The sequence below is a fragment of the Pelodiscus sinensis genome, chromosome 3, assembly GCF_049634645.1.
Source record: "Pelodiscus sinensis isolate JC-2024 chromosome 3, ASM4963464v1, whole genome shotgun sequence".
NCBI classification, from domain to species: domain Eukaryota; kingdom Metazoa; phylum Chordata; order Testudines; family Trionychidae; genus Pelodiscus; species Pelodiscus sinensis.
Window position 1 is genome coordinate 102,521,033 of NC_134713.1, and position 24,323 is coordinate 102,545,355.

The window sequence follows — 24,323 nt, forward strand, 5'->3', positions numbered from 1 at the left end:
TAGGGTCTACTTTTATTTAACAGAATAATAATATTTAAAAGGTATTAATCAAACTATTGTGTTGGTTCATTTTAGAAGGACAGTAATAGTAATCTTGAATTTTAAAATAAATACATGCTATTTTCATATATGTTTCTGAAAACGTAACACAAATGAAGCATTGCTCCTCTGCTGAGGGAACTTGAGATCCGAAGGTACAACCTGGTTTTGCCAGATGCTTCAGAAACCTGTCCAATACACAAGTAGCATTAAGGAAAACACATTCAAATGTGTTTCGTTACAAAAAGAATGACTCTATTATTTTCTGAGTTATGTTTGATAAAGCAAAACAGAGTAATTTAATCTAATTGTGCTGCATTTTCATGCCCTGCCATCTTCGGATTGTCTTTATTTCCTTACAATCTGGCTTTTACTGTATTTTAGTTGATTTAATGATTAAAACACACAAAACCTGATTATTCAGAGGTTTTGAGCATCTGGAGCTTCAGCTGTCCTCAGTGGAAGCTACAGCTACTCAGTATCTCTGAAAATTGGTCCAATGTTATTTTAACAAGTACATTCCTTTTGTGTGGTCATCTTTATAATTACCTTTATATTTCTTATGTCGAGAGGGAAGGTTGCAGGGAAGAAAAAACACAAGTCTGAAAATGTAGCCATATTTATTGCTCAATATAGTGGAGGTGTCAGAGAAAAGCAGTGGAACAGGTCAATGCCAACAGTAAATTTACTGGCCCAACCAATGATCATAAGAATATGTTCAAAACTACTATACATAATATTTATTAATCTTGCTTGTTAGTAACAGCTTCTGATTAACAAACCATCAGCTTTATCACCTCATATCAGAGAACATTAGGCTGTCTGTGCTCCTTAAAAAGGAGTGTGTGTGTGTGTGTGTGTGTGTGTGTGTGTGTGTGTGTGGTCATCCCTCGTATATCAAAGTTTTATGTAAAAGCACCAAGATATGGTGATGAGTGCTGTAGACGTGCATAATTTTTTCAGTTTTATCCCAACTTCATTTTTCCCCAATAGCTTTTTTAGTTCTCATTTGTATAGGAATTTATTTGTAAAGAGCACTTTACTTTAGTTTTGCTTTTTTTTCTTTGTATGTAAGTTTGAGGGGTAGCCGTGTTAGTCTGTAACTGAATAATCATTATTTTTAAAGTTCTTTATATATATTAATGAGAGTTGCATTTTGTTATGTTTGTCTAAATTAGTTATCTCACTGAGGTGCAGGCCAAGGCCAAAACCAAAATCCTTAACTAGAACACACAGCCCAAGAAAACAAAGAGGTGCCATGTCAGGGAAATGTATCTGGGGATAAAAAATTAAACCTACATCTGTAGCTTATGAGACACTCCAAGACTCCTACTGCAGACTACACACAGGAAAAGCTGAACCAGGCTAATAGTTTACTTTCTTCTCTAGTTACTGTTTGGGTCAAAGGAATTTTACATGATCTCGCTAGCTGCACCTTTCTGGTTCCTTTGCTTGCTCATTTTTGGCTATCTTCAGTGTTCTTGCTTATTTCATCTTGTACACAGTCATTCTGTATCCTGTCCTGTGGAACACTGCATTTTTTCTGCTGGAGACTTTGCACATCCATGAAGGAGGCCACAGGATTTCATCCAGAAAGCATGTATCATGCAGCAGAAGCACTTTTTTCTATCGTAAATACATTTACACATAGGAAATCTCAGATAGTTGCCATTTTTAAAGAAATCATCCCCTATTTTAACCCATTTTTTTTCCAGTGTTTTTAAAGGAGACTGTGAATAGCCTTTTCTGATAACTTTCTCTTATTCATTTGCTTGTTCAGAATTACATCACTCAACACCCTTGTGGCTCCCTCTGGCCCCGATATTCCCCCAAAACAGAACCTAAAATCGTCCTCTGAATTTTAATTGACTAAATCCAGTAAAATTAAAGCATTATTTATTTTTAAATGTTTTCAGTTAGGGAACATGTTATTAGTTTTTAATATCTAATTTGTTCGTTTTTCATTGATTGAACTGCAAAGTACTTAGTTGTATTTGAGGCTATGCTGGTGGTCAACCTGTATCTAGAATATTATAACATAAAGTTCTTTGTTACCTGACTAATGCATGGACACATGCCAATTTCAATATAAAGGGAAACAAGCGAATAAGAATAAAGAGATTGTTACATTAGAAGATGCAAGGGCTTCATAAGGAAAGTTGATTCAATTCAGCTGTATTTTGCTGTTTCATTTTACTGCTGTAGTGGGTGCCAACAACATGCTCAAGGCAGTATACCTACTACACATGGTATTTATTAAAATACTGATAAACGAGGAACAAATAGTTGTTTTGGAAAATGGTTTAATGTACTTTCAACTGCATAATCCTGTTATGTTAAAATGATTTAGTTATTGTAGTAGAAACCTCTGCCTTATTTATATTTCTGAGGAATGCAGCATTTTAGGTATCTCTTAAAGTACTGTCTCTTCAAGAAATCACTTTTTAAGTGAACTATGAAAATACACTTTTTTTTTATTAAATTGATTTATAGGGGATCTGATTAGGGCAAATGTTATAGTACATGTGTTCCTACTTAAACTATGGTCAGTTGCCTCAGATAACTGAATCCAGTTCAGAGTACTGCGTAAGATTCCCTACTTTCAGTAAAGTCAATATTGCAAAAAACTGAAGTGCTATCTTTATAACATTTAGCAAAATTGGAAAGGTTTTAAATGCAGTCACTGCGCTCTGTTGAAAAGCAAGGGTACAATGAATATTTATCAGAAACTATGCAAACTTGGCAGTCTGGTTCAGGTATGCTTTGGAGTGCATAAAATTGGGCCAGATAAAGTAGTATCTCGTCATGATGTAGCCCGTGGCTCCTACACATACATCTCTCACACACATTCTTATTCTTTCAGTATTACTATTTTTTTGTTTGTTTTTTGATGGGACAAATCTCAGTGTTTACTGTGTGGTTTGATCAGCCACTCTCATTCACTTAACTGGTTGGCATCATGCCGTTAGCTGGGGAGCATCTAGGGGGAACAAATAATTTGTGGGAAGAGCTTGCTTTATAGCTGAGACTAAATAATTTTAGACTGAGCCCTTTATTACAATTAAGTGGTGTCCTACCACTTTTAACCTCACAAGGGTCAGACTTTGCTCCTTAGCCTAGTGGATAATGACTTTAAAAAACAATGTGAATGCAACAGATATTTTTCTTATGCCACTGTGTTGCTTTCTTTAAGATGTACCATTGGATGGCAGTCATGAATGGTTACTGTATCATGCTAGCAATTTCCTGAAGTTTTTAAAAGAAACTTTTAAGTACCTTTCTGATTAAAGCTGTTCATTGCATCTTAGAATCATAGAACTGGAAGGAACCTTGAGAGGCCATCAAGTCCAGTCCCCTGCACTCATGGCAGGACCAAGCACCATCTAGATTGCACGTGGCCTGGTGTTTGTCTAACCATCTCTTAAAAATATCCAGAGATGGAGATTCCACAACCTCCTCAGGCAATTTATTCCAGTATTTATTCACCCTGACAGGAAGTTTTTCCTTATGTGCAACCAGAGGTCAGGTTTTCTAGATCTTTAATCTTCTCTGGACTTTCTCCATATCTTTCCTGAAATATGGTGCCCAGAACAGGACACAATACTTGAGCTGAGGCCTAACCAGCGCTGAGTAGAGTGAAAGCATTACTTCTCATGTCTTGCTTACAGAACTCCTGCTATTATATCCCAGAATGATGTTTGGTTTTTTTGCAACAGTGTTACATTCTGTCTAGTGGCCACAGGGATATGCCGACCACTTCGAGAGCTGTGCAGAGCCAGGCCAGTTAGACTTTGCTGTGTTGCTCATCAGACTTTTAACAGCGCAGTCAGTAGTGCTGACTGAAGCCACCAGTATCTCTTTTTGATCTTGCTGGTTGAAAACCGGATTCCTGGCAAACATAACTGTTACTGAAAAATTGCTTACTTTCTCATTTTTACCATATTATTTTAAAATAAATATATTGAAATATTAATATTTTACTTACATTTCAGTATATATAGAGCAGCGATAGGGCAGAATTTTGAGGGGCAGGAGTATGGGCTGCTGGGTGGGGCCAGAGATAAGAGGTTCAGGACGTAGAGGAGACTCAGGATTGGGGCAGTGGATTTGGATGTGGGGGGGCAAGGGCTTTGGCTGAGGGTGCAGGCTCTGTGGTGGGGTTGGGAATGGTGAGTTTAGGATACAAGCAAGCTATCCAGGGCTGAGGCCAGAGGAGGACTCTCTCCAGACTGCTCCCCACTCCGGAGGAGGGATCCCCTATCCTTTCTAGACTGGTCTCACTGATTTGGGGAGGTGGAGTACACAGGGCAATTGCTGAAGGACCTGGCCCTTGTCACTGCCATGATAGCACTGCCTACTCTGGGGAACGGTTTCTCTTGATTCAAAGATGCTCTTGACATGCCCCAAGCAAATACCACTCTCAGCTGCCACAGAACTTGGATGGGGCATATAAAATCATCTTTGATTCAAAGAGACACTGCAGCTTTTCCCCTGAGCTTCAGCTGCTCTGAGGTTTCTCTGGGCAGGTGGGAGGCACAGTTGTGGCCAGCCAGGATTCCTCTGGCTGGGGTGGCTAGGAAATGGGGCTTGTGGCCCCAGGCTAGGAGGGACATCCTTAGGGAGATGCATTGGGACCCAATGCTCTGAATATTCTTGAAGCATGGGCACCATGAGCCCATATAACTCCCTGCTTATGTTTAGCTTAGCATGTGATACCTGCCCTCAGGTTGTAAATTTCAGCAAAAAAGGAGAAAAGTAGTGTGGTTGCTATCTGGGCATTTACAAATCACATGGCAAGTGTACTGTAAAAAAAAATTAATTCTGTAGTTAAGATATAATCCTGAAAGGTAATCTGATTCCTAAACTGACTGAGCTTAACAAGAATTTTATGGGATGGAATTCTTTTTATACATTAACAGCCCTAGACGACCTCTTTTTATAGTGATGATTTGTCATGTGGGCAGCTCAACAGAGAGAGGCCCATTTGCAAGTTTTTTGCCTACCTCTAATTGAGGATTCACAATGGGCTGTAAAGTGAAAGCAGACATGATTGCCAGCATTTATTAACACAATAGTTTGAGCCAGCCTAGAGAATCACAAAGCACACAGATGTGGCACTGTATGGGCATTTCTGCTTCACTGTAGCTTTGGGGATAAGAGGTTAATTTCAGATTTTAGCGGTTACGTTCTTTTTTTCATTTATCCGTTTTAAACACAGATTTCTCAGCTTTTTTTTTGCTTTTTTTTTAATCTAGCCTTGAAGTAATTTATGAGAATAAACAAGCTGTTTAAGTGAATGTCACTGTTTTTTGTTCAGGATCACAGGTTCTTAATGGTCCTACTTTCCACATAAAGCTGCAGACTCCTGGGAATTAGCCTTGGGGATCTGTGAAACCAAAGAGGCTGGAAGATGAAATTTTTTTCTTTGGTGAATAACTTCTGGCCCGAATTTTAGTCCAGTCAGTTGAGAAGAATATATGTCTAGTGGAGTAAGTGTAGGACTGAGAGCACGGTTCTAATTTGAGTGCTGACACTGACTATCTCTGCCATCTTTAGTGTGAGGTTCTGCGCTCTGACACATCCACTCAGTCCCTTCCGAATGTACTGGTGTCTTATTGGAGTAACTGGCCCTTAGCATTTCTGTCTTTGTTTCCTTAGATATTACAGAAAATGAGACCGAACGGGTATACACTGAAAGATAAATTAGTAAATGCTGAGTTATGCTGTAGAAGAAGGTAAAATTGGATAGAAAGAAAAGGAAAAGAAAGAACAAATGCTTAGTTATTACTTTTTCCATTTAATTGTACAGTTTAGTGCCTAAATGCTAATATAGGTTGTACCTCCTTGGTCCAGCATCCTTGGGATGTGACCGACCCTGAACCAGGGAATTTGCCGGAGCAAGGGAGGTCAATAAAAGCCTCCCCATGCTCCCACACTCTGGCTCTGGGGCTGTGCTTTCAGCCATGGGTCCCTGGGGTTCTGCTGTTCCTCGAAACACTCCTGGCCTCAGTCTTCCAGTTTTAACCTCTTAGTGTTGCAGCCCTGGAGCACCCATGGGGTTTCTGATGATGCCGGACTAGAGGTGTTACCAGACTGGGGAAGTCCAGATTAGTGGTTCAACCTGTATTATAATTGCATTCTGTATATTTTATCACCTGTATTATAATTGCATTCTGTATATTTTATAAAAATATCGTATAAACACTTACAATATAGGAAAGCGTATTAGGTCTTCAAAGTGGCATGGCTTTGGGAACTGTAGCTACATAGGCTTTTATCACCATGTACAAGGAGGTTCCGTTTTCAGCAGAGTAAGTGCTGGGAAACGTTGTCACACCCTAGATATTTGAACAAATAGTGTTTATTTTAAAATCCCTGCTCCTGTGTAATGCTGACAGAATAGTCTTTTGGGCATCCCACTGCACAGAAAACCAGCTTTCTGTAAGAGTTGCCAGAATGATCAGCAAGACAGCAAAGCATCTTGACTGCATACTGTAAATTAAAGGACATACCATACTCTACTAGTTACAATTATTGCTATTGAAAGGTTACTGTATAGAGAGAGGTTTAGAACATAAGAACATAAGAACGGCCGTACTGGGTCAGACCAAAGGTCCATCTAGCTCAGTATCCTGTCTGCCTACAGTGGCCAGCACCAGGTGCCCCAGAGAGGGTGGACCAAAGACAATGATCAAGCGATTTGTCTCCTGCCATCCTTCTCCAGCCTCTGACAAACAAAGGCCAAGGACACCATTTTATCCCCTGGCTAATATCCTTTTATGGTCCTAACCTCCATGAAATTATCTAGCTTCTCTTTAAACTCCATTATAGTCCTAGCCTTCACAGCCTCCTCTGGCAGGGAGTTCCACAGGTTGACTACATGCTGTGTGAAGAGGAACTTTCTTTTATTAGTTTTAAACCTGCTACCCATTAATTTCATTTGGTGTCCTCTAGTTCTTCTATTTAGGGAACTAATAAATAAATTTTCTTTTATCGACCCTCTCCACACCACTCATGATTTTTTATACCTCTATCATATCCCTCCTCAGTCTCCTCTTTTCAAAACTGAAAAGTCCCAGTCTCTTTAACCTCTCCTCATAGGGGACCCGTTCTAAACCCCGAATCATTTTAGTTGCCCTTTTCTGAACCCTTTCCAAGGCCAAAATATCTTTTTTGAGGTGAGGAGACCACATCTGTACACAGTATTCAAGATGTTGGCATACCATAGTTTTATACAGGGGCAGTAAGATATTCTGGGTCTTATTTTCTATCCCTTTCTTAATAATTCCTAGCATCCTATTTTCCTTTTTGACCGCCGTTGCACACTGTGTGGAAGTTTTCAGAGAACTGTCCACGATAACTCCAAGATCTCTTTCCTGATTTGTCGTAGCCAAATTAGCCCTCATCATACTGTACGTATAGTTGGGGTTATTTTTCCCGATGTGTACTTTACACTTATCCACATTAAATTTCATTTGCCATTTTGTTGCCCAATCACTCAGTTTGGTGAGATCTTCTTGCAGTCCCTCACAGTTTGCTTCTGTCTTGACTATCCTAAACAATTTGGTATCATCTGCAAACTTTACCACCTCACTGCTTACCCCTTTCTCCAGATCATTTATGAATAAGTTGAACAAGATTGGTCCCAGGACTGACCCTTGGGGGACACCACTAGTTACCCCTCTGCATTCTGAAAATAAAAGTGTTTTTAAAAAAGAAACAGTATATAATATAGCACACAGATTTGTGATACCTTCTGAAATGCATGGAGGTACCTTTTTTATCTGCTGTGCTTGCTTTTATATTTTAGGATTTTATCTACAATAAATGCTAGGTAAATATCCTTTATAATCTATTTTGCACTGGTTTTCCTTTAGGATCAAAAACACTTTGAAGGCTATCAAGGAACTCTCACTTTTTAATTTAAGTTTTTGTGAACTATGTCTTGTTTTATTTTCTTATTTCAGGGGTGATTTATTTCTGAATACAGTTATAGCTGGTTGTCTTTGGTAAGTGAGGTAACATGATATTTGTAGTAGAACTTCGATTTGTGCTTTTGAAAATCACTCCCTTCTTCCTTAAATTTGTGTGCTTTAATCAGTGAACATAAGAGCAGTTGTGACTCCTTTTCTTATGGATTATAAACAAGACTAGTTTAGGAACTACCAGTGTCTCAACAGTTTTTAAATAATTTGTTTTGTGTGCTTTAATTTATCTGAAACCTTTCCCATTTTTTACATTATACAGTAGACTTCCGATAATCCGGCACCTTTGGGACCCAGGCGGTGCTGGATTATCGGATATGCTGGAGTATCGGGAGGTACTCCGGCAGGGGGGCTGTGACGGATGTGGGGACGGGTGGGTCCAGTGGGGAACAGCGCGGCGTGGGGCGAACCCTCCACCATTTTGCAGAGAGGCGGGGGAAGCCCCGTGCAGCCGCCTGAGACAGGCCAGCTGGGTCTGCAAGTGGCAGCGGCGACTTGGGGAAGAGGCGGGGCAGAGCAGCTGGGGTGCTGCCAGGTTTGTCCCGCAGCGCTGCCTCTCACCTGAGCGGCACTGCAGGACCACTCTGGCAGCACCCCAGCTGCTCTGCCCCACGGCTTCCCCAAATCTGCCGCTGCTGAAACTGATGAGTGGCAGACTTGGGGAAGTGGCGGGCAGAGCAGCTGGGGTGCTTCCAGGCACTGAGCAGGGGGGTGAGGGATGGTGCTGTGGGACCAACTTGGCAGTACCGCAGCTTCTCTGGTTAGCTTCAGCAGCAGTGGCAGCAGCGGACTTGGGAGAAGAGGCCCAGAGCAGCTCCAGTTGTCCAGCTGGCTGGAGCACTTGCGGGTTCCAGGTAGTGCTGGACTATTGGAGTTTTACTGTAATTGGAAATACATACATTCATAGTGGACATTTATGCACTTACAATCGTTTATTTAAAAAATGACTAGCTAAGATACTAGAAGTAGATGAAACCTTCATCTTTCATGGGCAATTGAGGGATGCGTGTTAAGAAATGACAATAGAAAAGTGCAACAGGAAAACAAGAGAGACTGTAAACACAAGTTTCAGAAGAGCTTGGTACATTTTTTTCTCCTGTTGCTCAAAGTAGTTCAGAGTTCTGCTCCTCAGTACCTCAAAAGCATTTTAAAACTTAGTTTCTTTTGCTAGGTAGATGCAAAAGAAACTTGGAAAGTGCTTGTTTCGGGGCTTAGTTGACAGAGAAAAGGCTATTTTTAAAGCTCATCTGCTAATTTGAGTCTGTTTTCAGTTCTTAACACTGGCTAGTTATCAGAAATCACTTCCATTCTAGTATTTTTGGTTATTGTATTTTTCTACTATATATTTGAGAGAGGGAGAGAGCTAGGACCACCAAATTCAGTACACAGCTCCCTCTTATCACTTAAACCAGAGTTCTCAAACTTGTGTGATACCGGGACCCCGCCCTCAGTTGCTCATGACCCCCCTCTCCATTGCTGCAACCCCCCACTTAGTTGCCCACGAACCCCCTCTAAGTTGCTCACGACTCCCCAAGGGGGTCGGGACCCACAGTTTGAGAAACGCTGACTTAAACCAAGTGTTTGGTTTTGCCAGGAAAATGGGATTGCTTCTCATAAAACCAAACAGAAGAGAGACAGAATCACCAGATCGACTGGGGATGTGCTTCCCCTCCCCCCCCTCGCACCTGGGATTGCCTCAGCTCTGAGTCTCTCTAACACACACCCCCGGGCACTCTGGGGGAGGGTGGGTAAGGGTGAAGCTTCTCCCCATCCCCTGATTCATATAGAAATGTTGCTGGGCTCAGTTATGCCAGTCCCAAGCCTAAGCAGCCTTGGGGGCAGGAAGGAAGAGGGGTACTGCTAGAGCATTGGCACCTGGAGAAATTATGTAATCAATCTTCTCATACTCTCCCTCCCCACCACCAACTGGTATTGCATAAATTGCTAGTTTCGTCCCCTGGAGGCTAGTTCAATTTGCTACAAGAAGAGAGTCACACTTTCAGACTGGGTCCAACTCTATTTTATTGTTTGCAAACAAGTTCGGCTGAGGAGCTCAGTGCTCAAAGCAAGGTCGACCTTGAGCATCGCCTGAGCTGAAACTTTTATAGATTTCACATTCCTTCTGGTCAGCGTGTCTCAACGTGATTGGTCACTGCAAGTTTACTGGCAGAAAGTTCCCTGGCAGAAAGTTTAGCAGCTTCTAAGGCATGCACAATCAGCTAAATGATACGTGCTGTTTTTGAGCTTAAGCAATGGAGGGGAAGAAGCACACTTAGTTTTTACTACACTGGGAAGCAGATTATTTGCTTCCCTACCCTCCTTGTGGTACATCTGGGATAGGGAGAGTTCACTGTACAGTACTCACTTCTGGTGCACCCCGCTCTGGAGAAGTAATAATTTAAAACAATCCCTCTGAATTAGAAACTCTCTGAATAGTTTCCCCCATCAGTTAGAAGAAACTAAACAATGGTTAGGTTTATGACCATTTCACTTCTGTCAGTATAAACCAAATCTGTTGTATAACAACAACAGCAACAAAAGAACAACATGCTCTGCTAATTGCATACCTATAGATTCATCTTGCAGAATCATTGTACAGTTGCTAAAAATAATCAATACTTTTTTTTTCTGAACTGCAGCATTTAAACCCTCGTAGCATAACTTGTCTGTAAATGTAATCCTCTGGATTGAAAACCAATTTAGATTAGTGGTAGAATATCCTTTGGTATATATGGTTGTGACAATTTTCTTGCACTATTTGATCTGAGGAAGTGGGTCTGGCCCACTAAAGCTCATCACCTATTAAACCATCTTGTTAGTCTTTAAAGTGCTACACAGTCCTGTTTTTTGTTTCAATTTAGATTAGAATGGAATTGAACTACTGTAGGAATCATGCACCTTTTAAAATAAATCTTCTTTTCATACAGCATATTTTTTCCTTCCCTAACTATATCAAATAATATAGTTTGGGTTGGTTTGTGAGGAGGTAATCTTTTTATAATACAAACAGTATTTTAAACAGTACAAACAGTCCTGGCATTTTGTACAGTTTCAAGTGCTCTGTGATGACTGGATTATCTGATTTATAAATTTTAGTGGGACAAATGAAGTCTTTGCACTCAGTGATCATGTTGTTTGTTTTTAATAAATTCTTTTTAAAATATCCCTTGAATAGTGTATAACATGAATGGTATGAATGGTAAACACGCTTTCTCATTTGATCAAGTGGATGGACTTTTTTGTCTTCATAGAGTTGTTGTTCAGTAGATGCCCATGTATACACAAAAAAGATTAATTATGCTCTTGGTGGACTTTTTCTCTGACTGTTTTAGTAGGGATATAACCACATTGAATTTTCTAAAAATCCCCTGAAATTTAAGACTAACTTCAAAAGAAAAAACACTATAAATCAATACATATTGGCTGCGTCTAGATTTTCCGCAAATGCTTTTAACGGAAAAGTTTTTCCCTTAAAAGCATTTGCGGAAAAGAACGCCTAGATTGGCATGGATGCTTTTGCGCAAAAGCAGTTTTTGCAGAAAAGCGTCCGTGCCAATCTAGACACGGTTTTGCGCAAGAAAGCCCCGATCACTATTTTCGCCATCGGGGCTTTTTTGCACAAAACAGTTTTTACCTGTCTACACTGGCCCTCTTGCGGAAAAGCATTTGCGCAAGAGGGCTTTTTCCCGAGCGGTAGCATCATAGTATTTGCACGAGAACACTGACACTCTTACATTAGATCGTCAGTGTTCTTGCACAAATTCAAGCGGCCAGTGTAGACAGCTGGCAAGTTTTTCCGCAAAAGCATCTGCTTTTGCGGAAAAACTTGCCAGTCTAGACGCAGCCACTGAGTGCCTTTTTAAATAGGAAAGATCATTTTATGAGTGGTTATGGGGTACAGAATGGCTAAACTGAAACAATCGTTTGACATAAAATAATTTCTTTTAGTCGTCTTCATTTAGCTAGAGTTATAGTTCTGAGCAGAATCGACTTTCTTCTTACGTTGCTTGAGTTTACAGTGAATTGAGAGAATAATCCCTCCTCAATAAGTCACTCAAGATAAGCAGATCTTCACTGAAATGTGTTCTCCTTTCTCTGATATTATGACCATTTAATTGACTGAAAGCGTAAGATAAAATATATTTTCTAAAATTAGAAAGACTCAGTCAATAGTATGTATCAGGTCACATGCCCTTGGAATGTGGCAATCTGATAAATGATGATCTATGGAAGGCATAGCTATGTTTCCTTCTCAGGGCCTTGGGTATAAATGCCATTTTTGGGTAGCAAACTTAGAGAAAACTGCAGTGTGCTATTTGAATGAAATATAAATCTATAGGTATTGAGCTGGCCAGACGTCAACACCAGTGTTGAAGAGTTTAAGGTAGTATTGTAGTGAAAACCATTGTAAATCAAGTATGATGTTTCATATCCTTCAAACTACAGGGATTGAGAACTTGTCTACAACATAATTATTTGCTTAATTACTAATAATCTTTTCATGGGTCAGCTCTAATTCCTGAGAGATTTGTATCCTCTGCAGCTCGGAAAAACAGAAATAAATTACCACTTCTTGCAGATTAGCAGTTATTTTAAAAGACATATATTTCATTTGTGTCATATGGTATGTCTTTAATCTGCTAGGAGGACAGAAAATAATTTAGTTACAGGTAGGAAAATGTGAAATGCTAAATTCTATTTTAAATATAGGCTAGGATCCAAGCCTGTCTTCTCTTTTGTATTTGAATTTGAAATGAGGTAAAAAAGATTTGTATTTTCAGTGTCCCATTTGGACTTTCCACATATTGTCCTCTGAGATTTTACATCATGTTTGATGCTTCTGAAGAAACCCATCATTATGAAACATTAAGTTGTCTCTTCGTTATCTGTACTTGCCTAATAAAGATCTGTCTTTGTCATTAGTGACTTTAGAAGTTGCACAGGGCTGGCCTCTGCACGTGGCTGGTTGATTAATCTAAGTGAGAGCTTTTTTTGTCTTTCACTTGAAAAAAAAATACTATGGATTTTTTTGGCTTTAAGCTTCAGATATGTGAAAAGGATCTCTAAACCTTTCCATACAACTTGTAGCAATTTAAATATTCCCATATCATATTTTAAAGTTGTATTTTTTAAATGTTTGTTGATTCATTCCACTGTGGTGGAATTTCCTTCTCTCCTTTTATTGGCAGATTCTCATGATATGTCTACATAGACAAGACAGTGCTGACACACTGTTTGTCAGTACTTTTGTCGACAAAATGCTTGCACCCCTAAAAGGGGTTTTGCTTTGTCAGCAGGAGCAAACAAATTTCACTTGGTATGGCAAAGCTATGTTGTTTGCGTGGAGGCAGATGGGAGGTAAGTACCCATGAACAACAAAAGTTTTGTTGATTGAATGCAATTGTAGACATATCCTAAATGACCTTTGCACTTCATATGTGGCAGTTGACTCAGCTATTGGCTGAGGTTACCTGGGCGACCTGTTTCATATTTTTGTAGCCTTTTTAATGGAACTGGAGGTCTTTAAGTTAATACCTGATGCACATATTAAGGTGCTTCTTGGAGCTATTTGAGTTCATACTGTGAATTCTGATCTAGCAGAAGAGTTTGGATTTGACTCTCTTTTAGTTTGGATCAAATTGCCATCACAGATTTTTTTTACAAGGGGATAGAGGAAATACCAGAATGGCTTTTGAATCTTCTTGCCCAAAACCATACATTTTCTAAGCAAAGGAGTGATATACTAATTCGCAGTAACAATCTATTGAATATCTCAAGAAGCACTGTTAGTTTTATCTTTTATCTTGTTGTTCATTGTTCTGAATCATATAGGTAGGAACTTTGTATAAACCAGCTTCATAGTTGAATTTCTCTTGGAAGATTTTTGTTGTTACATTTTGAATTCAGGTGGTCAATTAGTGTTTTGAACACTATTCATTGTTTTTGTATGCATCCTAAAATACTAAAAAACTTTTTTGAGCGTCTTAATGTGTCCCAACATTTGTTTTTGTGTAGAAAGAGAAGTTCAGTGCACAGCCTTAGCTGAAAGACAGTCTTATAAATTTAAGGCAGCAACTATATTTGAAGCAACCTTACTATTGTAGGATCATGTCAAACTCAATCAGAAGTTTTTCCTTCTTGTGGCAGTGGAATGTGTGATTTTATTGATTCCACTGGTTCACTTGCATTCAGTTATCTTCAGCTTTCAGTTACCTGTGGCTGCCACCTGCTTTATGTTTGATAAATTGCTGTAGTGGTGACTCTTCTTAAGGCACTAAGCATTCAGACATTCCTTCTCCTGCTATTCATAGAGTTCCTGGATTAGATCTTACTCGATGTAAACTATAGTAGAAGTTTTGTTCTTTCTCTGTTTCATTTTGTTTTCCTGAACATACAATTTAGAGCTAAATTCTGCAGATACTTGCTCTCATGTATATTATTACATCTCACATAGTGTCAGTGGGACTCTGCATGTGCTTATGGCTATGCACTGTAATAACTATTTTTAATATTAACCTCTTTATGTAGAGCAATGAATAAATACTTAGGAATTGATTGCTTTTACACACCAATATAAATCATTAGTAATTCCCCTGAAGACCACAGCAAAAATGTCACATTCCTGTTTGTCATGTGTACAATATGATTTAAAATGAATCAAGAAAGAAAACTATGTTAATGTATGTGATAACATTCTTCAGTGGCAATGTGCTTAAATGTTTTAGAACATTCTCCAAGCTTGTTGGAAATCCCATTGTCAATATTCTTTGTGACTGAGAGTACAGGAAATTAAGTTTTGTTACTGTGCTGTTAGTGGTAAGCTTGTTTCATCCTTAGAAAATTAGCTCAGAGGTAATAGCATAAAGGTTTAAACTGGCACAGTGCCAACTTCTTGGATCTCTTATATTTAATAATTAAAACTTTTGTGTGAGCTGTAGCTTTCATTATAATATTACATTTGTGTTACCAACAGTATCATACTTTTATATAAAAATACATCTAATGCGGATCATAAAAATTTAAACAGTAATATGTAATAAATAGCATTAATTATATATTTAGCATCCATGGTTTGTACCTCTCGTACCCCAAAATACGACTTAATGTCTACATTATTTTTCTCACTAAAGATATAATAAGTATTTGGCAAGATAGAATCCAGTTAAAACAATTTTTTTCTTCCACAAATGGAGAGATTTGTGAATATTAATCTGTTTTCATTTCATGTGATGGAGGATCAAGAACAATTTTTGTGTGTACTACTTTTACAGTTTAGATCAAAGAACTACTTTACAGTCAGCGTTAGTCCGATCGTAAATTGTATACCGGAACATTTTCTGCAGAATTCCATAGAGCAATACATTTCCACCTCTCTCCTTACCTTTCTAAATCTCATGTAAGATGAGGAGCTGCCTATTACTATCTCCAACTATGAAATAGAACACTATTCCTCTCAAACTGAAATTGACATATGCATTTTTTGTGTACAGATCTAGGGCTGTGGGCCTGTTAACATTAAAACCCCCTGAGAGTAAAGATATCTGTACAGAGGTATAAATTTAGTTTATGCCAACTTTAAAGTCAACCCCTTTATGCTGTTAGTGTAATGGAAAGGGACTGCAGTGTCAATAAGAATTGACCTAAAATTCTGTGTCTTGCAGAAAAGAAGTGGACCTTGTTTCAACAGGAATTCATTGGAATCCCCTGCAGGGCAGATAATGTTAAGACTCCTATGCTCTATATTTATTTTCAGATTTTTTTCAGTAAGTAGCTAATTTAGGAAAGAAGAAAATTGGTCTTACACATATTCCATGTACTCAGACTAGTCTATATTTTAGATCTTAGCAGCATCCATTAAAGAAGATTAGGGAGTTTAAAATTAGTCTTTCTAACACGGCTACATTTCTATCACTATAAAAAGGAAAAAATTCCTAGTATAATAAAAAATGAGTTGGTAGCATAATACTTTAATGCATGCTTTCCTCAGTGACTTTAATGGGGCACCATCAATACCGTTGGGCCTTTTAACAAGACTTTATATGTTGTGAGTTGGTTGGAAGGTGCGTAAACCCTGCAACCCCCCCCCCCCCCCCCCCCCACACACACACACTTTACCTATCTGTTCTGGTCTTGTGAGTAAGTAAAGAATCCTACTCTCTGAACTGCTCATAGGAGACAGGTCTTTAGGAGGGGTAAACTTTGAGTCCCTTGACTTCAATGGAGCTACGACAGTTTACACCAGCCATGATGTTGCCCCAGGGTTCTTGTATGTTTAAATGCATTGCTGTCCCTGTTCTCTTAAGACAGTATATGCACAAGCAAAGGATGTATTGCAAGCCAAGTAATCATGGAGAAATCCAGTGCCTGAATGGTCACCCTTTAAGAATGAACTTTCATTTTATTTCAAAATTGTTTTCTAAAAGTGCATGTGTTCGCACTGGTAAAAGGTGACAAATTGACAGCTTTGCTGATTGCATTCCTTAGTCATTAGAGTACAACACTGCAGCAGCCTTGCATATAACAAGTAGTTCAATATCCACGTCCCCTTTGTTCCTTAATGTGTCTGCTGCAAATGTCATTGAGGCAAGTGGCCATGTGCTAGGCTTACAAGGTGGATACCTGCTCATTAGACCTGCATAGAGACTTCCTGCAAGTCTTTTGAAGAATAACTGTTATTTTGAAGTTGGAGGTGCAGCTGTGTTAGTCTATAACTTCAAAAATGAGTAGTCCTGTAGCATTTTAGAGATTAATAAAGGTATAGGATTTTGAGCTTTCAAGGGTTTTCATGATTGTATACCTTTGTTAGTCTCTAAGGTGACACAGCAATACTAGTTGTTTTTTGACTATTATTTAATCGCTCTCCTTATGCAAATTTGAAACCAGCCATCTAAAGTGAATCCTCTGTGTTGACAAATTTGCAAGCCATCTGGCAGCCTTTGTTTTGGAGGTACAAATACATAAGACTTTCAGGCGTGGGGATTCATTGTGTCATGTCATTATTTAGGACTTTTATAAAGATTATGAAAAAATGTATTTTAAGGGAAATACTACAAAAGGAGAGAAGAGTCTGTGAAAGATGAAGATTTAGAGGTAGCTTAACTCTCTATTAAGTAGCATGCAGAGGCAGCTCTCACTTTCCAACAAAAATTTCCAAAATTTTCTTTAAAAAAAAAAATTGAATATAAACAGTTCCTGATCTCTCTCTGAATTTGGTTCTCTAAATTATTCTGATTTTATCATTCAATAATATTTTATTATAAATACAGTTATATTTCTGTAGAATATTTGCATTGGGTGTATGCGTGTTTGTAACATACCTACACATGTAAACAAAGGAAAGACAAGTAACTGTAGCAAAATCTTGCTTATATTATCGTAAAAACATCCCCCATATTTCAGAACAATCTGTCTCTGAGAGAGTTATGTCATGTAATCATTTTCATGTGGATTGGAGAAATGCAACATGAGTGATAGTTGTAACATAGATATTTTGTGAATTTTATTTTTTTAAACTATTACTATATTCTTTTACTTGCTGCACAGCATTTTGCAGCACTTACCAATTGAATAAGTGGTGTACACAAAGCATTGATAGCTACAACAAGCCACTACACACACACACACTTACTTTTTCAAGTGGAAATTATTTTAAATTGAGATTTCCTAGTATGCAAACGTCAGGTATCAGGTTTCTTGCAGAAACGAGAGCAAAGGACTAAGATTAAAAGAATCTGCATGTGAAGTAATAAGATGTGTATCTCTGCATAGGCTTCTGATATAATATTTGTTACTTTTAGCGTTTAAAATAACCTATTTAATGATTAACTATCCCAGTTTCCTCTTGAGGAGAGAGGGAAGTATGATGAGTAAGTAAAGGAGTGGTGACTGGTGGTGCAGGAGTTTTGCACTTCTTAGAGTTCCAAATGTTTTGCAGCAAGGGAGGCCTGCAGGAAATGGGAGTGAGCTTAGCTGCTGAGCAGCAGGAGGGGTGGTGGAAGGGAGGATGCTGATTAAAACAATAAACAAATGCTGGGGAATAGATTACCACACTGCTGTCAGAGCAGCAATGGAATCGAAGGATTCCAGCAAAGGTTTCAGAGGTTACAGTGTGATCCTTTGTTGGAAGTTTTGCTTAGCTAGAGGGAAGTATTTTTTTTTTTAACTAGGCCTTAGTTGTGTTGCAGTACAACATCCCCTAGACTAGACTGACAGAAGGAAATGGAGTGAAGCTAGCTTGGTCATTACCATAGCAACACATCTGCTCCTGGTTGAAAGAGAGTGAGAGAAAGAAGGGGTGGCCTTCTGTCCAGCATTTTGGTGATATCTCTTCTTTTTCTTCAGACTGAAATTTACTTCACCCTATTTTAATTCCTCCAAAGAAGATGGCTTGTGGTTTCTCTTCCCAAAAATGTCTCCTTGCGGAAAAATCCCTGAATGGTGCGAGCTTGGAATAGTTTGCTTTTTCCTTTCTGCATGCCATGAGGATAATGCCTTTTGCTGTGTGTAATTGAGACCCAACATTGAGCTTGGGGCTGAGCAGAAAACAGTTGGGACCTGCAGGCCATTAGAGGGGTGAACAAAAGGGAATCCTGGGCCGTCTAGAGACACAAGGAGAACATGCCAGCATCATGGAACCTGGCTAATCGAACAAATAGCATTGAGTCCATTTATTCTGAACTGCCCAGCCCATAAGAACAACTGGGTACAGTGGGAACACTAAAATGTTGATACTGTGTAAGCTGCCTCGGAAGGAATACAGTGCAATGGAAGTACATGCTCTGGATTTTCCAAAGGGTTTAAAGGAGGTATAGCTGGAAAAAACCCACAAACGTTTTGGAGGCTATAGACTTGACTGGAGGATCTTTATCAGAAAGATGTAGGCTCAAAGGGACACGTTACCATGATTGGCCTGAACTTCAGCTTATGGGAATTGCTGACAAAATTTGAAAAGGTATGCAGAGGCAAGTTTCAAGTATTTATTATTTTTCAGACAAACAAAAGGGCAGGTCATTCTAATTTTACCAACTTCATTTTCTATTTATCTAATTCCTTAGATGTCAACTCCCACATATTTTGAAGTAATACTCTCTCTTCCTTTCTTTCTTCACAGCTGGTAGGGATACTGTTGAAGCATTTACTCTGTTACTAACCTCCTTTCTCTCTCTCAAAGTAAGTTACAGAAGTAATAAATATTGCTCAGTCATCAGTACCATGGTGATTTCCATGGTACTTGTGATTTCACATAATTTGCTGTGGGGGAAAGTGTTTCATAACTTGCTATTAATTTAAGTGAAAATTATTTTTGTGATACTAAAGAACTTCAGAGCAAATTTAACATCAGAATGACTTCCTCAGATTGGAATATTGCTCTCCCTACACCATCTTCTCCCCCTCCTCCCAATGTAGTTAGATTTTCCTTTATCACAAAACCATGATAATGCTGAGAGGCAGGATGTTTGGTTATGTAGTTATTACATTGATTAGAGTGTATGGTACTTAGAGGAAAATGACACATTTTTCGATTAATCTAAGTGCCAGCACTTTTGAGACCAGGAGTGTGTGTGCATGTAACAGAATCTTTAGCTTGGCTCCACTTAACTATATTTTCACATGTTTTGGGGTTTTTTCCCCCATAGAAAATACATAGTAACACTGCTGGTGTTATAGTGAACAACAGTTGGAAGGGAAAATAAATGTTTTTTCCCAAAATGTTCAGCTTTAAAAAGAATGGTTGATTAATTCAAGATTCAGTAGGAAAAGAAAGAAAGCTACACCCTCAAGCCCTAAACTGCTAAAACCTGTTCATGGCCTCTATGCAATTTTTGTTATAAATAAACACTTTTGCTGCCTAAACAACTCTAAAAGTGACATTATCAATATAGTTCCAGATGAAAACTGAACATAGATTATTTGTTGAATACAGGGAAGGTTATTTCTTCTTGTCTTTGGATGGATAGTTTGTTTAATAATTTCATTTTATTTCAAAATCAGCATCACTATTCTGAAAAGCGTCATAAGTGAGAGCTTTCTGTGGTGTCTTCAACAGCAATTTCATCTGCGACTGAGCAGCTAGTTTGCAGAGACAGTGAAATGGGTAGTGTACTGATTATGAATGAAAAAGTGTCTTCCAGTGACAGCTGGTAACAGCAGGTGACAAATTTTATGACAACAAAAGGATCTATTAGTGTGTGAATGTCTTTTTTCTTAATAGGTATATAGCATGTGTAACATGAATCATTTGCTACACTTAACCACTCTGAAAGTCAGTAATTTGTAGGCAATGTCTGGTCGTTTGTGCTGTAATTGCTGCTGTTAGTCTTAAAAGCTGAGGTCAGACACCAGATGTTAGTAAGCTTCATTTTTTTCTTGGTGCCTTTGGGCCATTTAACATTTTTAGAAAGTAGTGTGATGCCAGAACTAGTGTGTTTCTTTTGTACTACACAGAACCCTGGTGTCTACACATTTTGTATACTGGAACATTTTCTGCAGAATTTCTAATACAGTATAGGAGAGTGAATCTTCAGAAAATGTTAGTAATATATATGCAACATTTACTACTTGTCTTGTGATCAGAGTTTCAGAATGACTTTTCCTCGTGTGTATTTCCCCCATGACACCAATAAACATTTGCACACATGCACACATCATGTTCATCCTTCAGCATAATGGAATACTAACAGCATGAGAGGTACTGCCTTGAAGCTACTCTTAACTTTGTGAAAGCATGAATACATGTTGTAAGGAGAAAATTACAAGTGTTATTACTGTGATAGTAATGCCTATAGCTAGAAGGCATTACAAAGCATGAGCACCTCGCGTGAAAAAGTAAGAGTCACATGACCCTGATTTGAGTTTTGCTATGTTAGTTTTAGTCAATCCTAAAGATGTAACTGCTGGAATTAATAGAACTTAATTTATTATGTCCTTTAGATTAAGCGACTGGGCTGCAGAAGTTGTCCAATACTAACTAAATTAACGTGTCAACACTCTTTGAAATCTGACGCTTATGAAACAAATAATTTTTCATGTTGTTAAAATAATTCTTGCCCATGTGGCATGTCCCCTGTTAAGCTTTTATCTACAAGTTTGATTGAGAGCTGAGTCAGCTTCTTGTTAACTCAGTTACAATGCAAGATTTTGATATGAGCATGGAAAATAAGCACATGAATAATATTATCCACTGTTTTTTTTCCCTCTTGAAAAAAACTCTTCTTACAAAGTATCTGAGAGCTTAAACAGCGCTTAAGTTACTGCCATACTCTAGCCTATTTCTGTTGTATACTGCTTTGACCTACTTACACAGTAATCACAATAGATATAACGATGGGCAATGCTGTCTGTGCGACATTTAAGACGGTTTAATATCTTTTTATATGCAGTTCTGGCAATACTAGATTTATGAGAGTGGCAGTTCTACCCAAGGGTTTGTGCGTGCATGAGCACCACTCTTCTCTTTGTGAATTGATTGCCTACAAGCAGACAACTGCAGGCTTCTGTGGTATGGGAGTTGGGAGGAATCCTTCAGAAATCAGAATTCTCTTCTGAGGTTAGAAGAAAGGAAATGTGTTCGTTGTTTCTCTTGAGGCTATTTATTATATTTCTTAATTGGCTTGGGGGACCTGGAGGCACAACTTTTTTCTTCTTTGGGGGAGAAAAGCACATAATTAACATGTATTCTTCCCATAAGACATATGAAGCCCTTGATGCAATGGAGTCTAGTGAGCAGGGAATCTGCCACACAAGTGCACTCGAGGCCACTTACAGCAATAGTAGGTGAATACAATAATGTGTCTGATTCAAAACAGAGCAAGTCATCTGCCTTAAGGAGACTCCACTGCTTGCTAACGTTTGTGGACTCTCAGTAGTAGTGGCCAAATAGAGATGTTTTGGCTGTTGTCTATCTGGCATGATGCTGTTCCCAGTTGGTTGCAATTCACGTGCATGGATATATTCCAGTTGAGAGAGCTTTCCACAGTGCTTGAATTCTCTTGTGGAGCAGTCATAGCCCTTAGAGGTCAGGAGTAGAGGGTGGCAGATGGAGAGAGTGACAAAATAAAGCCATAATGGCAAAATAGCTGATGTTGTTGCCTTCTAGGGATTTTCACTCTTAAAACCTCACTACAGTCTCTACTTTATGGGAAATTCTTACTGAGATTCCTTGGAATGAAACCAGTAGCTCTTTATGGAAATTTAATGGACGTTATATAGACATTCTTTAAAACCTATAGAATTTTACAGCAGAACAACATTTTATTAAATTTGAAGCCCTCATTACAAGGAAACTTATAGAAATTTTGTATTAAATTCTGTAGGATTTTTCCATAATCGATTTCTGCTATTAAACTACATTGTTATTTAATATAGTTTTTGTATCTCTAACATGCTATTTGGGGAAGCCTGACATATGTCGTTTGATCCCTAGGGACTAATAACATACCTTCTGTGAATTAGAGAGATGTTTAAAAATATTTTAAAATGTCAAAAAATAGAAATTGACCAGCTACTCACCCCAGGCTGTAGTGCTGCAATTCAGAAATAGTAATAATGGATGAAGATTGTTAGGAATTGCAGGACACGGGAAAAAGGGGGTGTAGAATGTGAATGGGCACGAGTCTGGGAAGAATGCATGGAAAAAAGGGGCAGTGGATCAGGACGAGCATAAATTGGGAGCAGGAGGCACAATGTCACAAAGGTGGGCTGCCCACTATTGAAATGAGACACTCTCAGGCAGGCAAGAGGACATGAAAGTGGTAGTTGTACAGGGGAGAGTAGGGGTAGTGCAGTGAATCATAGGTCAGTAAGGGGTAGTGCAGTGAATGGGAAGTAGAGGGAACTGCTAGAATAAAGGTTTGTGAGTGGGATGGAAAGGCAGAGGCTTTCATCCTAGTCAGTCTGTAAACAGTGGAAAATGGCTAGATTGAAAATCTTCAAGGTCCTTTTGTCTTTACAGTGTAGGCAAATAGCTCTTCTAATGTCCATCTGTTACCTTCCACCATCCGCCCTTTCCACACCTACCAGCTGTGCTGGGGCTTGCTGCTATCTGTAGTAGTGGAGCCCTTCTCTTCATAGGCTCTGTTGTGTCAGGTCTCTGTTGTCATGCAAGCTTATACACCATTTCTTCAAATGCAAGAATTAAAACCGTTTTGGAAAAAAATATTATTTTTGACCTTCTAACCATGCATACTGACCAGTGTCCCTTTTCAGTTAAATCAAGGTTGAAATTTTATATAGAGATTTGAACTAGTCCAAAGTGAATATTCTTGTCATAAAATTAGAAATCATTTTGGCTACACTTGGTTTACAGCTTTGGGAGTGAGAGGTAAGATTGAAAAAGGAGGCCTGGGTAGATCTGTGAAATGTTTACTAGAATGGGGGGTGACATTGAAGTATATGTTCTTAGATAATTCAGTCTCCCATTCTTACAAGATCAGACATTTGCAACTGTGCAGAATCTCATTGATATTAAGGTGATTCTACACATTTGCAGGCCTCTCCCTGAATGTTTAAAGTTGAAGGATCAGAACCATAGATACTCTCATGGGCAGGGCTTGACAAATAATACAATCTACTCGCCTGTGGCGAGTAGATTGTAACCCGGAAGAGCCGGGTTCGGGCAATCTGCGCATGTGCAGATGTCCGAACAGCGCGGTTCAGCGAACCCTGCTCATGGGTATATAAAGGTTGTTAGAATTTATTGCTGCTGCTGCGTAAATCAGCTTCCAGTTCATTCCAGTAGTATCCCTTTCATAGAATCTGTTCTCAGAATGAGGAGAAATATATCACTAAGGTCTTCAAAGCAAAACTAGCATCATTGTCCTTGTTTTAGAGTTGAAACTGAGGCACAGAATAGACACATACATGTGTCGCGAGAATCACAGGTCCGGTGATGCATACCCAAGGTGGGGAAGGACAGAACCAGGTGGACCGTTTTAGCAAATAAAAAATATTTATTTGTAACAGTGATGAATTTATAGTATTTATTCTAAGATTTTAATAGACCGTATTAATAAAGAATTTACAGTATTTATTATATTTATTCTATGATTGCTAGTTAAACGTGTCAGAGATATAAGGATGGGAATGGCAAGGGGAATAGTCTCTATTCTAAAAATATCCAGCTACACTAATTAAATAACAGTGATAACTACAAACTCTATGTACTACGCAAAACAACTACAACACGAAGCTTATACAACAAGAAAAAAAATCAAATCATGCATACCAACTTACACAGCACACGGAACATTTCAAAGATATTGGTTCGTTTGCGAAGGCCTTGGTTACGCCTGAGAGTCGGGG

The 24,323-nt window shown here is 38.7% G+C and overlaps 1 protein-coding gene across 12 annotated transcripts in view; it reads left to right on the plus strand.

The window, feature by feature from the left end:
• UTRN (utrophin) overlaps positions 1–24,323 on the plus strand; it is a 569,920-nt gene that overhangs the window by 353,650 nt on the left and 191,947 nt on the right. The window contains exon 1 of one of the 12 annotated variants that reach the window (XM_075924361.1): positions 15,728–15,787. The exons of 10 other annotated variants lie outside the window; for them this stretch is intronic. In XM_075924361.1, coding sequence (XP_075780476.1) covers positions 15,743–15,787 — 45 coding nt within the window. In that variant the 5' untranslated portion in view covers positions 15,728–15,742. Of the gene's footprint in view, positions 1–15,727; positions 15,788–18,432; positions 18,976–24,323 lie in introns of those variants that run through there. One more of the 12 variants, XM_075924360.1, reaches the window with a different exon arrangement.